Source organism: Vulpes lagopus, chromosome 6, assembly GCF_018345385.1.
Source record: "Vulpes lagopus strain Blue_001 chromosome 6, ASM1834538v1, whole genome shotgun sequence".
Classification (NCBI taxonomy): Eukaryota; Metazoa; Chordata; class Mammalia; order Carnivora; family Canidae; genus Vulpes; species Vulpes lagopus.
Genome location: NC_054829.1, coordinates 100,699,341 through 100,716,600, shown reverse-complemented (window position 1 = coordinate 100,716,600; position 17,260 = coordinate 100,699,341). Strand labels below are relative to the sequence as shown.

The following is a 17,260-nucleotide window of genomic DNA, read 5'->3' as shown; positions in this document are numbered from 1 at the left end:
CAAAAACAAGTTGTGTTGGGAAAAGGAGAAAAAGAAAGAAGGAAAGAAAAAAGAAAAAAGGAAGAAAAAAAGAGAAAAACAAAAAGAAAAAGAAGGAAAAAAGGGGGTGGGGGAAGCAAACAAATCAAAAAGCAAAAAACAACAACAACAACAAAACACGATGGAGTATCTTCTGATTCTGTATACTTTAAGTCCCTTGACTTCCCATGGAACTGGTCCGTCTAGCTGGTCTTCTGGGGGAGGGGCCTGTTGTGCTGATCTTCAGGTGTTAGCACTTGGGGGAGCTGCTCTGCCCCCTGCCTGGTGCAGGGCTCAGTGGGGGTTGTTTACCCCGTGAGGCCCCAGGAGGAACAACCCCAGTGGCAGGGCGGCAGCTCTGCAGCCCTGGAGTCAGCTCCCGCAGTAACTCCGGGGCTCTCCGTCTGCAGGGCTTGGGGGCTCCGGGGCGGGGCCGCTGATCTGCTCAGCTCGGGGCAGGAGCGTCCTTGCTGTCCTGGGCCCTCCCGGCCTCTGCCTGTCCCGGGGGAGGCCGGATCCTGGGCTGTGTCCGGCGCCCTGTGCTCTGGGTCCTGCGCTGTTGCATTCGCGCTCCCGCCCCGCAGCCCCCTCCGCGGAGCCGCCGCCCGAGCCCCTCCGAGCTGCTCCGGGTCCCGCCGTGCGCGCTGCAGCCCTTAGGGAGCTCGGCGCACTCTCCCGGGGCGCAGGTGCCTGTTAGTGTCCCAGGGAGCCCGAGGGCATCCCCGCCCTCCTGGGTCCTGCTCTAACTCCCTACGAGCCCCTTTCCGCCCAGGGAAGGTTGGTGCAGCTCCTGCTTCTCCGGGACGAGGCTCTCCTGTCCTGGGGACACTCGCCCCGGCCTCAGCCCGGCTCCTCGCGGGACCCCTCCCCCTTGGAGGCCTTTGTTTCTTTATTTCTTTTTCCCCATCTTCCTACCTTGATAGAAGCCTGAACTCTTTTCACTGGAGCATTCCAGCTGTTCTCTCTTTAAATCTCAGGCCGAATTCGTAGATTTTCAGGATAATTTGAAGGTTATTGAGGTAATTTGGTGGGGACAGGTGATTTGGGGACCCTACTCTTCTGCCATCTTGCCCCTCTTCCCTGTAATTTATATATTTTTTTATATTTTTTGTGTTTGTTTCAAGTTTTTATTAAATTCAAGTTAGCTGACATAAAATGTAATATTAGTTTCAGGAGTAGAATTTAGTGATTCATCACTCACATATAATACCCATTGCTCTAATTATTCTAATATGATGAAAATCAGTAACTTGTTGTCAATGTATGTTATTGATTTTTATCATTATTAGAATAATTAGAACTGTTCAGTACCTGTTTAGTCATTTTCCCTGTGTTAATCCCTGGTCATTTCTCCAAGTATTTGCGGTCCCTTTCATTCATTGGAGAAACAGAGATTTAAAAAGCTGTAGATTTTGTCAATGTGAATTTTTACATACATCATGGCTTCTCATAGCCAAGGAAGTAGGTTTTGTATCATCACATCTTCCATGGATTTACAAGCCTTCAAACTATCCCCTTCCCTGCCATCAAAAGATAAGTGGAGGTATGATGGTGCTCCCCAGGATCACTCCCAGGCCCATTAGGTGAACATTTCATATCAGTCATACACAGTCATACTTCTTACAGAAAATTGCCTGAGAATTCCAGAAATCTAGCAAGTCACACATTAACAAGGTAAGATTAAGGAAGAGTCCAGACAGGGCCTGGATGGTTCAGTTGGTTAAGCATCTGCCTTCAGGTCAGGTCATGAACCCAGGGCCCTGCATCAGGCTCCCCATTCAGTTGATAGTCTGCTTCTCCCTCTGCCCCTCCCTCTGCTCATTCTCTCTCTCTCTCTCTCTCTCTCACACACACACACACACACACTTTCTCTCAAATAAATAAAATCTTTAAAAAAAAAAAAAAAGAAAGAAAGAAAAAGAGGGGGCACCTGGGTGGCTCAGTGGTTGAGCAAATGCCTTTGGCTCAGTTCATGATCCTGAGATCCTGATATCGAATCCCACATCAGGCTCCCCATGGCGAGCTTGTCTCTCACTCTACTATGTCACTGCCTCTCTCTCTCTCTCATGAATAAATTAATGACTCTTTAGTCCAAACACTTGCATATTAAATAAATTAGAAAGATTCTCTAAAGCTCATTTTTCTCACCTATAAAATGGATCCCCATTTTATAATAATACAATAGTACCTGCTACCTTAGTCATTTGGGGGCATTGTAACAAAGATACCTAGACTGGGTGGCTTAAACAACAAATATTTTTTTTCTCATAGTTCTGGAGGTTGCTAAGTCCAATATCATGATGTCAACAGATTCTGTGTCTGGTGAGGGCACTTTTCCTGGTTCACAGATGGCCATCTTCTCACTGTATCCTCACATGGTGAAGAAGTAAAAGAACACTCTAGAGTCTCTTTTGCAGGGGCAATAATCTCATTCATTAGGGCTCTACCCTCATGACCTAATCACCTCCCCAAATCCCCACCTCCTAATTCAATCACATTGGGGGTTAGGCACTGAGCATGAATTTTGCAGGGACATAAACCTTTACTCTATTTAACTTTATAAAGTTTTGAGATTTTGACAGTGCCTTGTACAGATCAGGTGTTAAATATACGTTGAATGACTGACTCAAATAAGATATTACTATTTAAAACATTTTGGGATCACTGGGTGGCTCAGTGGTTTAGTGACTGCCTTCCGCCCAGGGCATGACCCTGGAGTCCTGGGATCGAGTCCCACCTTGGGCTGCTGCATGGAGCCTGCTTCTCCCTCTGCCTGTGTCTCTGCCTCTCTCTCTGTGTGTCCCTCATGAATAAAATCTTTTTTTTTTAATTTTTTTAAATATAAAAAAATAAAACATTTTGCACACAATGTGGGCCATGATAAGCACTCAAAACATGATAGAAAGAATAATAGCAATAATAGTAATGTCAGTACTTATGATAGTTGCAGGGTACTATTAATGTTTATGAATGTTAATATTGATATATTTAATTTTGGATTGCTTGATAACTTTATCAAGAATAACACGAATTATGCCTCTATCAGGTTTCTACACTGTTGATGTGATATATGCTTTTCCTGTTCAGCTCTTCACCCATCCTTGACTATAGATTTTATCAAAACAAACTTTATACTATATTATTCTTCTAGTTTCCCCTTCTCTCTGAGCCTACCCTAAAAGTCCTAACATCCTGCGAAGGGTCAGGTCTATGATGTTATTGAATAGGTAACTACTTCAAGATAGGACATAAGTAATATTAAGATATGACCTGAACAGCTATCTCAATAAAGAAACAGGATAAATTTTACAAAGTAATTATCTGTGGGATCAAATGGACTTGAGTTTGAATTCTGACTCTGTTTTTCATTGAATTCTTGGAAAATTATTTGATCTCTCTGAATTCCAACTTCCTCTCTTATGAAATGGAGGCAAAAGCCTATAGTGTTAGCTTTTTGTGAAGATTAAATGAAATAAAATGTGAATTAATATCAGTGGTATGTTGGTGATGTTTAAGAAATGGCCTTTTAGAGAAGCATTATATGGTTTCATTCATTTGGAGAATACAAAAAATAGTAAAAGGGAATAAAGGGGAAAGGAGAGAAAATGAGTGGGAAATATCAGTGAGGGTGACAGAACATGACAGACACTTAACACTAGGAAACGAACAAGGGGTGGTGGAGGGGAGGTGGGCGGGGAGTTGGGGTGACTGGGTGACGGGCACTGAGGGGGGCACTTGATGGAAGGAGCACTGGGTGTTATGCTATATGCTGGCAAATTGAACTCCAATAAAAAATATACAAAAAGAAAAAGAAAGAAGAAGGAAGGAAGGAAGGAAGGAAGGAAGGAAGGAAGGAAGGAAGGAAGGAAGGAAGGAAGGAAGGAAGGAAGGAAGGAAGGAAGGAAGGAGAAAGAAAGAAAGAAAGAAAGAAAGAAAGAAAGAAAGAAAGAAAGAAAGAAGAGAAAAAGAAAAAGAAAGAGAAAGAAAAGAAAAAGAAAAAGAAGAAAAAGAAAAAAAAAAAGAGGGAGCCCGCGCGCCGCCACAGCGGGTGGGCCAGGCCCGGGCAGGCCGAGGCGGACGCGAGCGGGGTCGGACCAAGATGGCGGGGCAGGCGGGGCAGGCGGGGCAGGCGGGGCACCTCGAGTCGGACGCCTTCCTGGTGTGCCTCAACCACGCGCTGAGCACGGAGAAGGAGGAGGTGACGGGGCTGTGCATCGGGGAGTTGAATGATGACACAAGGAGTGACTCCAAATTCACATAGACCGGAACTGAAATACGCACAGTTGCTGAAAAGGTTGACACCGTCAGAATTGTTCACATTCATTCTGTCATCATCTTGCGACGTTCTGATAAGAGGAAGGATCGAGTGGAAATTTCTCCAGAGCAGCTGTCTGCAGCCTCAACGGAGGCAGAGAGGTTGGCTGAACTAACAGGTCGCCCCATGAGAGTTGTGGGCTGGGATCATTCCCATCCTCATATAACTGTTTGGCCTTCACATGTTGATGTTCGCACACAAGCCATGTACCAGAGGATGGATCAAGGCTTTGCAGGACTTATTTTTTCCTGTTTCATAGAAGATAAAAACACAAAGACTGGCCGGGTACTCTACACTTGCTTTCAATCCATACAAGCCCAAAAGAGCTCAGAGTATGAGAGGATTGAAATCCCAATCCACATTGTACCTCACATAACCATTGGGAAAGTACGCCTTGAATCCGCAGTTGAGCTGCCCAAGATCCTGTGTCAAGAGGAGCAGGATGCATATAGGAGGATCCACAGCTTCACACATCTGGACTCCGTAACCAAGATCCACAATGGCTCCGTGTTTACCAAGAATCTGTGCAGTCAAATGGTAGCCGTCAGCGGGCCTCTCCTGCAGTGGTTGGAGGACAGACTGGAGCAAAACCAGCAGCACTTACAGGAATTGCAACAAGAAAAGGAAGAGCTAATGCAAGAACTCTCTTCTCTAGAATAAAGTCGGAGACCAATGTGGAAAAATGAAAATATCCAGGTATAAAATCAATTAAGCTCAATCAATTTTAAAGAACCTGGAGGACTCACATTACCTGACCTCAAGACTCACTCTAAAGCTACAGTAATCCAGACAGTGTGCTATATGCTTTTGGCAAAGGTGTAAAAGCAATTCAATGGAGTAAGAATAGACAGTGTTTTCAACAAATTATGCTGGAGCAATTGACACCCATAGGCAAAACAATGAACTTTGACCTAAACTGCACACCTTAGACAGAAAGTAACTCAAAGCAGATCATAGACTTAGATTTAAGATGTAAAACTATAAAACTTTTAGGGAAAAAAATCATTGAAGGAACATCAGGATCTTGGGGCTAGGCAACAAGCCTTCACTATAAAAGCACAGGCCTAAAAGGGAAATGATATACTGGACTTCATCAAAATGAAAAACTTTTGCTGTGTAAAAAAAAAATCAAGAGGATGAAATTTTTGACAGAACTTATTTGCAAACCATATATCTGATCAAACTTGACTATATAAAGTCAACAGTAAAAAACCCATCCAATCGAAGATGAGCAAAAGACACGAATAGACATTTCACTAAAGAGGATGTATGGATGGCAAGTAAGCACGTGAAGAGATGTTGAACTTGAGTAGTCATCAGGGAATGCAAATAAAAACCACAATTAATTATGATTACATGCTTATCAGAATGGCAAAAGAGGGGGGAGGGGCAAGATGGCGGAAGAGCAGGGTCTCCAAGTCACCTGTCCTCAACAAATTACCTAGAAAACCATCCAATCATCCTGAAAATCTACGAATTCGGCCTGAGATTTAAAGAGAGACCAGCTGGAACGCTACAGTGAGAAGAGTTCGCGCTTCTATCAAGGTAGGAAGACGGGGAAAAAGGAATAAAGAAACAAAAGGCCTCCAAGGGGGAGGGGCCCGCGAGGAGCCGGGCTGAGGCCGGGGCGAGTGTCCCCAGGACAGGAGAGCCCCGTCCCGGAGGAGCAGGAGCTGCACCAACCTTCCCGGGGGAAAGGCCTCCCAGGGAATTGGAGCAGGATCCCCAGAAAGGCGGGGATGCCCTCGGGCTCCCTGGGACGCTAACAGAGGAACCGCGCCCCGGGGAGATGCGCCGAGCTCCCTAAGGGCTGCAGCGCTCGGCGGGACCCGGAGCAGCTCGGAGGGGCTCGGGCGGCGGCTCCGCGGAGGGGGCTGCGGGGCTCCGGGAACAGCTCAGCGGCGGCGGCTCGGGCGGAGGAAGAAGCTCCGCGCGGAGGGGGCTGCGCGGCTCCGGGAACAGCTCGGAGGGGCTCGGGCGGAGGAAGAAGCTCCGCGCGGAGGGGGCTGCGCGGCTCCGGGAGCAGCTCGGAGGGGCTCGGGCGGCGGCTCCGCGGAGGGGGCTGCACCGCCGGGAGCGCGAATCCAACAGCGCAGGCCGCGGAGCACAGGGCGCCGGGACACAGCCCAGGATCCGGCCTCCCCCGGGACAGGCAGAGGCCGGGAGGGCCCAGGACAGCGAGGACGCTCCTGCCTGGAACTGAGCAGATCAGCGGCCCCGCCCGGGAGCCCCCAGGCCCTGCAGACGGAGAGCCCCGGAGCTACTGCGGGGGCTGGATCCAGGGTCCCAGAGCTGCCCCCGCCACTGTGGCTTCCTCCCGGGGCCTCACGGGGTGAACAACCCCCACCGAGCCCTGCACCAGGCAGGGGCAGAGCAGCTCCCCCAAGTGCTAACACCTGAGAATCAGCACAGCAGGCCCCTCCCCCAGAAGACCAGCGAGACGGACCAGTTCCAAGGGAAGTCAAGGGACTTAAACTACACAGAATCGGAAGATACTCCCCCGTGGTTTTTTTTGTTTTTTGTTTTTTTGTTTTTGTTTTTGTTTTTTGTTTTGTTTTGTTTTGTTTTGTGCTTTTTTTTTCTCTCTTTCTTCTTGATTTCTGATTGCTTCCCCCACCCCCCCTTTTTTCTTTTTTCTCCTTTCTTTCTTTTTCTTTCTTTTTCTTCTCTTTTTCCCCTATTTTTTTCTTCTTTCTCTTTTTTCTTTTTCTCTTTTCTTTCCTTCTCTCTCTTTTTCTCCTTTTCCCAATACAACTTGTTTTTGGCCACTCTGCACTGAGCAAAATGACTAGAAGGAAAACCCCCTCAAAAAAAAGAATCAGAAACAGCCCACTCTCCCACAGAGTTACAAAATATGGATTACAATTCAATGTCAGAAAGCCAATTCAGAAGCACTATTTTACAGCTACTGGTGGCTCTAGAAAAAACCATAAAGGACTCAAGAGACTTCATGACTGCAGAATTTAGATCTAATCAGGCAGAAATTAAAAATCAATTAAATGAGATGCAATCCAAGCTAGAAGTCCTAACGACGAGGCTTGACGAGGTGGAAGAACGAGTGAGTGACATAGAAGACAAGTTGATGGCAAAGAGGGAAACTGAGGAAAAAAGAGACAGGCAATTAAAAGACCATGAGGATAGATTAAGGGAAATAAATGATAGCCTGAGGAAGAAAAACCTACGTTTAATTGGGGTTCCTGAGGGCGCGGAAAGGGACAGAGGGCCAGAATATGTATTTGAACAAATCCTAGCTGAAAACTTTCCGAATCTGGGAAGGGAAACAGGCATTCAGATCCAGGAAATAGAGAGATCCCCCCTAAAATCAACAAAAACCGTTCAACACCTCGACATTTAATAGTGAAGCTTGCAAATTCCAAAGATAAGGAGAAGATCCTTAAAGCAGCAAGAGAAAAAAAGTCCCTGACTTTTATGGGGAGGAATATTAGGGTAACAGCAGACCTCTCCACAGAGACCTGGCAGGCCAGAAAGGGCTGGCAGGATATATTCAGGGTCCTAAATGAAAAGAGCATGCAACCAAGAATACTTTACCCCGCAAGGCTTTCATTCAAAATGGAAGGAGAGATAAAGAGCTTCCAAGACAGGCAGGAACTGAAAGAATATGTAACCTCCAAACCAGCTCTGCAAGAAATTTTAAGGGGGACTCTTAAAATTCCCCTTTAAGAAGAAGTTCAGTGGAACAATCCACAAAAACAAGGACTGAATAGATATGATGACACTAAACTCATATCTATCAATAGTAACTCTGAATGTGAACGGGCTTAATGACCCCATCAAAAGGCGCAGGGTTTCAGACTGGATAAAAAAGCAGGACCCATCTATTTGCTGTCTACAAGAGACTCATTTTAGACAGAAGGACACCTACAACCTGAAAATAAAAGGTTGGAGAACCATTTACCATTCAAATGGTCCTCAAAAGAAAGCAGGGGTTGCCATCCTTATATCAGATAAATTAAAATTTACCCCGAAGACTATAGTGAGAGATGAAGAGGGACACTATCTCATACTCAAAGGATCTATCCAACAAGAGGACTTAACACTCCTCAATATATATGCCCCGAATGTGGGAGCTGCCAAATATTTAAACCAATTAATAACCAAACTCAAGAAATACCTTGATAATAATACACTTATACTTGGTGACTTCAATCTAGCTCTTTCTACCCTGGATAGGTCTTCTAAGCACAATATCTCCAAAGAAACGAGAGCTTTAAATGATACACTGGACCAGATGGATTTCACAGATATCTACAGAACTGTACATCCAAACTCAACTGAATACACATTCTTCTCAAGTGCACATGGAACTTTCTCCAGAATAGACCACATACTGGGTCACAAATCGGGTCTGAACCGATACCAAAAGATCGGGATAGTCCCCTGTATATTCTCAGACCATAATGCCTTGAAATTAGAACTTAATCACAACAAGAAATATGGAAGGACCACAAACACGTGGAGGTTAAGGACCATCCTGCTAAAAGATGAAAAGGTCAACCAGGAAATTAAGGAAGAATTAAAAAGATTCATGGAAACTAATGAAAATGAAGATACAACCGTTCAAAATCTTTGGGATGCAGCAAAAGCAGTCCTGAGGGGGAAATACATCGCAATACAAGCATACATTCAAAAACTGGAAAGATCTCAAATTCAAAAGCTCACCTTACACATAAAGGAGCTAGAGAAAAAGCAACAAATAGACCCCACCCCCAGCAGAAGAAGAGAGTTAATTAAAATTCGAGCAGAACTCAATGATATCGAGACCAAAAGAACTGTGGAACAGATCAACAGAACCAGGAGTTGGTTCTTTGAAAGAATTAATAAGATAGATAAACCATTAGCCAACCTTATTAAAAAGAAGAGAGAGAAGACTCAAATTAATAAAATCATGAATGAGAAAGGGGACATCACTACCAACACCAAGGAAATACAAACGATTTTAAAAACATATTATGAACAGCTGTACGCCAAAAAATTAGGAAATCTAGAAGAAATGGACGCATTCCTGGAAAGCCACAAACTACCAAAACTGGAGCAGGAAGAAATAGAAAACCTGAACAGGCCAATAACCAGGGACGAAATTGAAGCAGTCATCAAAAACCTCCCAAGACACAAGAGTCCAGGGCCAGATGGCTTCCCAGGGGAATTCTATCAAACGTTTAAAGAAGAAATCATACCTATTCTACTAAAGCTGTTTGGAAAGATAGAAGAGATGGAGTACTTCCAAATTCGTTCTATGAGGCCAGCATCACCTTAATTCCGAAACCAGACAAAGACCCCACCAAAAAGGAGAATTACAGACCAATATCCCTGATGAACATGGATGCAAAAATTCTCAACAAGATACTAGCCAATAGGATCCAACAACACATTAAGAAAATTATTCACCATGACCAAGTAGGATTTATCCCTGGGACACAAGGCTGGTTCAACACTCGTAAAACCATCAATGTGATTCATCATATCAGCAAGAGAAAAACCAAGAACCATATGATCCTCTCGTTAGATGCAGAGAAAGCATTTGACAAAATACAGCATCCATTCCTGATCAAAACCCTTCAGAGTGTTGGGATAGAGGGAACTTTCCTCGACATCTTAAAAGCCATCTACGAAAAGCCCACAGCAAATATCATTCTCAATGGGGAAGCACTGGGAGCCTTTCCCCTAAGATCAGGAACAAGACAGGGATGTCCACTCTCACCACTGCTGTTCAACATAGTTCTGGAAGTCCTCGCCTCAGCAATCAGACAACAAAAAGACATTAAAGGCATTCAAATTGGCAAAGAAGAAGTCAAACTCTCCCTCTTCGCCGATGACATGATACTCTACATAGAAAACCCAAAAGCCTCCACCCCCAGATTGCTAGAACTCATACAGCAATTTGGTAGCGTGGCAGGATACAAAATCAATGCCCAGAAATCAATGGCATTTCTATACACTAACAATGAGAGTGAAGAAAGAGAAATTAAGGAGTCAATCCCATTTACAATTGCACCCAAAAGCATAAGATACCTAGGAATAAACCTAACCAAAGAGGTAAAAGATCTATACTCTAAAAACTATAGAACACTTCTGAAAGAAATTGAGGAAGACACAAAGAGTTGGAAAAATATTCCATGCTCATGGATTGGCAGAATTAATATTGTAAAAATGTCAATGTTACCCAGGGCAATTTATACGTTTAATGCAATCCCTATCAAAATACCATGGACTTTCTTCAGAGAGTTAGAACAAATTATTTTAAGATTTGTGTGGAATCAGAAAAGACCCCGAATAGCCAGGAGAATTTTAAAAAAGAAAACCTTAGCTGGGGGCATCACAATGCCAGATTTCAGGTTGTATTACAAAGCTGTGGTCAGCAAGACAGTGTGGTACTGGCACAAAAACAGACACATAGATCAATGGAACAGAATAGAGAACCCAGAAGTGGACCCTGAAATGTATGGTCAACTAATATTCGATAAAGGAGGAAAGACTATCCATTGGAAGAAAGACAGTCTCTTCAATAAATGGTGCTGGGAAAATTGGACATCCACATGCAGAAGAATGAAACTGGACCACTCTCTTTCACCATACACAAAGATAAACTCAAAATGGATGAGAGATCTAAATGTGAGACAAGATTCCATCAAAATCCTAGAGGAGAACACAGGCAACACCCTTTTTGAACTTGGCCACAGTAACTTCTTGCAAGATACATCCACGAAGGCAAAAGAAACAAGCAAAAATGAACTATTGGGACTTCATCAAGATAAGAAGCTTTTGCACAGCAAAGGATACAGTCAACAAAACTAAAAGACAACCTACAGAATGGGAGAAGATATTTGCAAATGACATATCAGATAAAGGGCTAGTTTCCAAAATCTATAAAGAACTTATTAAACTCAACACCAAAGAAACAAATAATCCAATCATGAAATGGGCAAAAGACATGAAGAGAAATCTCACAGAGGAAGACATGGACGTGGCCAACAAGCACATGAGAAAATGCTCTGCATCACTTGCCATCAGGGAAATAGAAATCAAAACCACAATGAGATACCACCTCACACCAGTGAGAATGGGGAAAATTAACAAGGCAGGAAACAACAAATGTTGGAGAGGATGCGGAGAAAAGGGAACCCTCTTACACTGTTGGTGGGAATGTGAACTGGTGCAGCCACTCTGGAAAACTGTGTGGAGGTTCCTCAAAGAGTTAAAAATAGACCTGCCCTACGACCCAGCAGTTGCACTGTTGGGGATTTACCCCAAAGATTCAGATGCAATGAAACGTCGGGACACCTGCACCCCGATGTTTCTATCAGTAATGGCCACAATAGCCAAACTGTGGAAGGAGCCTCGGTGTCCATCGAAAGATGAATGGATAAAGAAGATGTGGTTTATGTATACAATGGAATATTACTCAGCAATTAGAAACGACAAATACCCACCATTTGCTTCAACGTGGATGGAACTGGAGGGTATTATGCTGAGTGAAATAAGTCAATCGGAGAAGGACAAACAGTGTATGTTCTCATTCATTTGGGGAATATAAATAATAGTGAAAGGGAATATAAAGGAAGGGAAAAGAAATGTTGGGAAATATCAGGAAGGGAGACAGAATATAAAGACTCCTAACTCGGGGAAATGAACTAGGGGTGGTGGAAGGGGAGGAGGGCAGGGTGTTGGAGGGGAATGGGTGACGGGCACTGAGGTGGACCCTTGACGGGATGAGCACTGGGTGTTTTTCTGTATGTTGGTAAATTGAACACCAATAAAAGTTAATTAAAAAAGAATAAAAAAAAAACAATGGGATGAAAAAAAATAAATAAAACAAGTACTCATTTCTATTAAAAAAAAAAAAGAATGGCTAAAGAAAAAATAGAAAAAATACCAGATGCTGTCGAGTGTACAAACTGGATCTCTCATACCTTACTTATAGGAATGTTAAATGGTACAGCTACTCTACAAAAGAGTTTGGGAATTTCTAATAAAGTCAAACATATTTGTATCATACACCCCAGCGATTACACTCCTGGATATTTATCCCAAAATAATGAGAAGCTATGATGGCACAAAAATTTGTACACGAATATTCTTAGCAACTTTCTTTGTAATAGTTAAAAACTGGAAATAACCCAGGTGTCCTGCAATCGAGTGAGTGATCAAATATCTGTACCGTGGAGTCCTACTCTGCAATGAGGAGAAAAGACAACTTTGATTCACACAACTTGGGTGGACCTCAAGGGTATCATGATGAATGAAAGGGCCAGTCTCAACAGGTCCCATACTCCATGGTTGCATTCTTGAAATGACAGGATTATAGAAATAAAGAATAATGATTGCCAGGGATAGGGACTGGACGTGGTGTGGGATATGTGCGACTATAAAGGGATAACAGGGAGTTCCTTTGTGCTGATGGAACAGTTCTGAATCTTGATTATGGTGTTGATCACATTACCTGGGCTAAAACTCCGTAGACCTACACACACCCACAGATGAATGCATATTTTTAAAAACCCAAAATGTGACCAATAAAGAATCCTATATACAAATAATGAAAAATATTGAAAATTTTAATTTATCCTACCTCTGAATAGTAATGTGGAATATATAAATTGGAAATAGTTTACATTGTAGAGCAATATCTATTCCAGCATGTTTTGGTTTTGGTTTTTGTAACTGAACATCTAACAAAAGGCTTTCTTGGTAACTTATCAGTGTATCACTAAAAATATTATTTAGAGAAGAACTTTATAGTATACTACATTATGCAAAAAGAAGAATGTTTTGGGGCACCTGGGTGGCTCAGTTGGTTAAACATCTGCCTTAGGCTCAGGTCACGATCTCCAGGTCCTGGGATCAAGCCCTGTCGCCATGGGCTCCCTGCTCAGTGGGGAGCCTGCTTCTCCCTCTGCCCTTCCCCCTGCTCACCTACACTCTCTCTCACACACGCTCTGTCTCCCTCTCAAATAAATAAAGAAAATCTTTTTTTAAAGGTAGAATTTTTCAATTTCCTCAGTGGGGATATTAAATTTTAATATTGGGTAACCTAAATATTTGTTATTTGTTAAATATTGTTCATTGTGTTCATAAGTATCTATTCTACCACCAGACCCTTAGAATGCAATTTCTGATTTTTTTCTTTTTTAATAAAAATTCTAATGTCATTTCTAGTATATGGTACCAGAAAGTAATACGAAAAGCTCATAATATTAAATAATCCTAAAAAGAGATGGACTTCAAAAGTAATTTTATATTGAGTCTTTCATAAAAGGCCAAATACAATCAAATAATCCGAGTATAGAAGTAGTAAGAATCGTTACCATGATATCTACGCTTCTAACAAATTTTTAAGTGTACGATACAGTATTGTTAACTACAGGCACAATATTCTCCAGCATATCTCTTGTTCATCTTGCATAACTGAAATTCTGTGGTATTAATTAATAATTCTCCATTTCCCCTTGCCCCTAGCCACTGACACCCACCATTCCACTCTCTGATTCTGTAAGTTTGACTACTTCAGATACCTCATATAAGTGGAATCATGCAGTATTTGTCATATTTGTCTGGTTTGCTTCATTTAGCATAATATATTCCAAGTTTATGCATGCAGTTGCATATTGCAAAATTTCTCCTTTTTCAAACCTGAATAATATTCCAATGTATGTATATACCATGTATATACCATATTTTCTTTACCCATTCATCCACCAGTGGACATTTAGGCTTTTCCATATCTTGGCTAATGTGAATAGTGCTGCAAAAAACATAGAGGTGCTCTTATCTCTTTAAGATCCTAATTTCAATTATTTGGAATAAATATGAGAATTGGGATTGTCAGATCATATAGTTGTTCTATTTTTAATTTTTTGAGGGATCACTCTACTGCTTTCCATAGCAGCCACACCATTTTGCATTCCCACCAGCAGTGTATAAAGATTTCAATTTCTCCACATCCTCCCCAACACCTGCTGTCTTTTGGTTTGTTTGTTTTTGTTAACAGCAATCCTAGCAGGTGTGAGATGATATCTCATGGTTTTATTTTGTATTTTCCCTAATATTGGTGACATCAAGCATCTTTTCACATACATGTTGGCCATTTGTATGCCTTCTTTAGAGAAATGTCTATTCAAGTCTTTAGTTCCTTTAATTAGTTCTTTTACTATTGAGCTATAGGAGTTCCTTACATTTTAGAAATTAATCCCTTATCAGATATAAAGTTTATTAATATTTTCTATCAATCCATAGGTTGTCTTTTCATTCTGTTGATGGTGTCCTTTGCTGTGCAAAAGCTTTCTAGTGGGAAATTACTTAAACATAATAAAAAAAATATTTATGAAAAGCGTAAAGCTAACATCATATTCGATGGTGAAAAATTGAAAGGTTTTCTTCTAACTAGGAACAAGGTAAGATGCTTACTCTCTATTTGACATAGTACTGAAAGTTCTAGCCAGAGAAACTAGGCAAGAAAAAGAAATTTAGAAACACCCCAATCAGAAAAGTAAAATTGTCCCTGTTTTCAGATAACATGATCTTGTACATAGAAAACACTAAAGACTTCATTAAAAAAAAAACTATTAGAACAAATAAACTCAGTAAATTTACAGAACACAAAAATCAACATGCAACAATCAATTGTGTTTCTATACACCGACAATGAACTATCCAAAAAGGAAATTAGGAAAACAATTCCATTTACAATAGCCCAAAAGGAATAAAATACTCCAGAAGAAACTTAACTAAAGAGATAGATGATTTACACACTGAAACCCACAAAACATTAATGAAAGAAATTGAAGACACAAATGGAAAAACTTCCAGGCTCATGGATTGGAAGAACGTAATATTGTTATCCAGGGGGATGGGTGGCTCAGCAGTTTAGCATCTGCCTTCGGCCTAGGGCCTGATCCTGGAGTCCTCGGATGGAGTTCCACGTCAGGCTCCTTGCATTGAGCCTGCTTCTCTCTCTGCCCGTGTCTCTGCTTCTCTCTCTCTCTCTCTCTCTCTCTCTCTAATTAATAAATAAATAAAATCTTAAAAAATATATTGTTATCCAAAGTATACAAAGTGATCTACAGATTCAGTGCCATCCCCATCAGAATCCAAATGCCTAATTTTTTTACAGAAAAGAAAAAAAATCCTAAAATTTGTATGGAACCATGGGAGACCTCCAAGACCCAAAATAATCTTGAGCCAGAAGAACAAAGTTGGAGAAAGCATCACACCTCCTGATTTCAAATATATTACAAAGCTATAATAATTAAAACAATATGGTATAGCCATAAGGACAGACATACAGACCAATGTAGCTGAATCAATCCATTCCTAGAAATCAATCCATGCATATACATCAGCTTATCTTCAACAAGGGTGCCAAGAATACACAATGAAGACAGTCCTTTTAACAAATGGTATTGGGAAAACTGGAAATCTGTGTACAAAAGAATGAAATCAGACCCTTTCCTACATCATACAAAAAAAGTGACTCAAAATGGATTAGAGATGTAAATGTAAGCTCTGAAATTATAAAATTTTTGGAAGATTACATGGAAGAAAAGTTTCATGACATTAGTCTTGGCAAAGATGTTCTGGAAATGACACTGAGAGCACAGGCAATAAAAGCAAAAATAGACAAATGATATTCTCTATTACAGCTAAATAATTTAAAATACTGAAAACATCACCACATATGTGCCTACCCCTCCATAAGTAAAGCAGCTAGAAGCATTTTTGTACAAGACTTTTGATGAACATGTACACTCATTAGGCTTGGGTATATGCCTGTGTATATCTGAGAATATACCTTGTGTATACCCGTATATATTCCAGACTAATGAAGATATATGCTCACCAAAATACTTGTACAAGAATCCTTATAGTAGCTTTATTCACAATAGCATAAACCTGGAAATAATTCAAATGCCAAATAATAGTATAATGACTTAGTAAATTATGGTATATTCATACATACACAGCAATAAAAATTATGAATATACTACTATGTACAATAGCATGAATCAGCCTCATAGCCATAATGTTTAGTAAAAGAAGTAAGACATAAAATAATTTATATGGTATATTTACATTTATTTGGAGTTCAAGTATTGTCAAAATTAATCTGTGGTTTTAAAAGTCAGAAAAGTGGTTTCCTTGTAGTGGTAGTCTCATTGATTTGACAGGGTATGAAGAAGTCTCTGAGGAGAGAAATTTTTCATATCTTAATCTTGTTAGTGATCACATAATTCATACATATATTTTTAGAATACATTGAACTATAGGCTCAGGATACTTACATACCTTTTTAAAAATCTACTTAACTGTACACTAAGAAATGTTGCATTTTACTTTACATTTCTACATCTCAATTAAAAAAGATTAATTCCTCTAAATTAACTCATTACTAGTCTAATACTGGCTTAGTAATTTTTTAACCAGTATTGAAAAATAAGTACCGATTGAAACTTTTGTTAAAAAAATACAGTAAATTAAGAAAATAGAGCCGTTCAGAACAGATAAAAAGTAAAAATTACTTTAACTAGCATATTTAATTAACAACTAATATTTATGCTTAGCTCATAAGACCGTGAATTTGAATACACTTTCAGGGAGACGCAGCAAATTTCCCAACCTTTCATATCTTCTAATAGAAGCATCAGGCTCTCTGGCTTTCTTTTTAAGCACTTACAATAAAAGATAATGTTTTTGTTAAATAATCAGTTCATTATCTTGAAAAGCGGTTCAAGAAATGAATTTTTTCCTCTAAGCAAATACTGCTTTTAAAGATCACATTAGAAGGTCCTTTCTTCTGGTCCATTTTCTATCTTCTCATTCCAGATATTGTCTAAAAATGGAAATGACTGAAAAGTATGATTTTTTAATGGAGATGCTGTGCATTTGATTAAGTAGCTATTTAGGGTGAAAAGC

The 17,260-nt window shown here is 40.9% G+C and overlaps 1 protein-coding gene across 1 annotated transcript; it reads left to right on the top strand.

Annotated features, from left to right (window-relative positions):
* The first annotated feature begins 4,105 nt into the window (after positions 1-4,105).
* Positions 4,106-5,014, top strand: LOC121493548 (lys-63-specific deubiquitinase BRCC36-like). The gene has a single exon (XM_041759490.1). The coding sequence runs from the start codon at positions 4,460-4,462 to the stop codon at positions 4,991-4,993; it is 534 nt and encodes a 177-aa protein (XP_041615424.1). The 5' UTR covers positions 4,106-4,459; the 3' UTR covers positions 4,994-5,014.
* Positions 5,015-17,260: the final 12,246 nt, after the last annotated feature.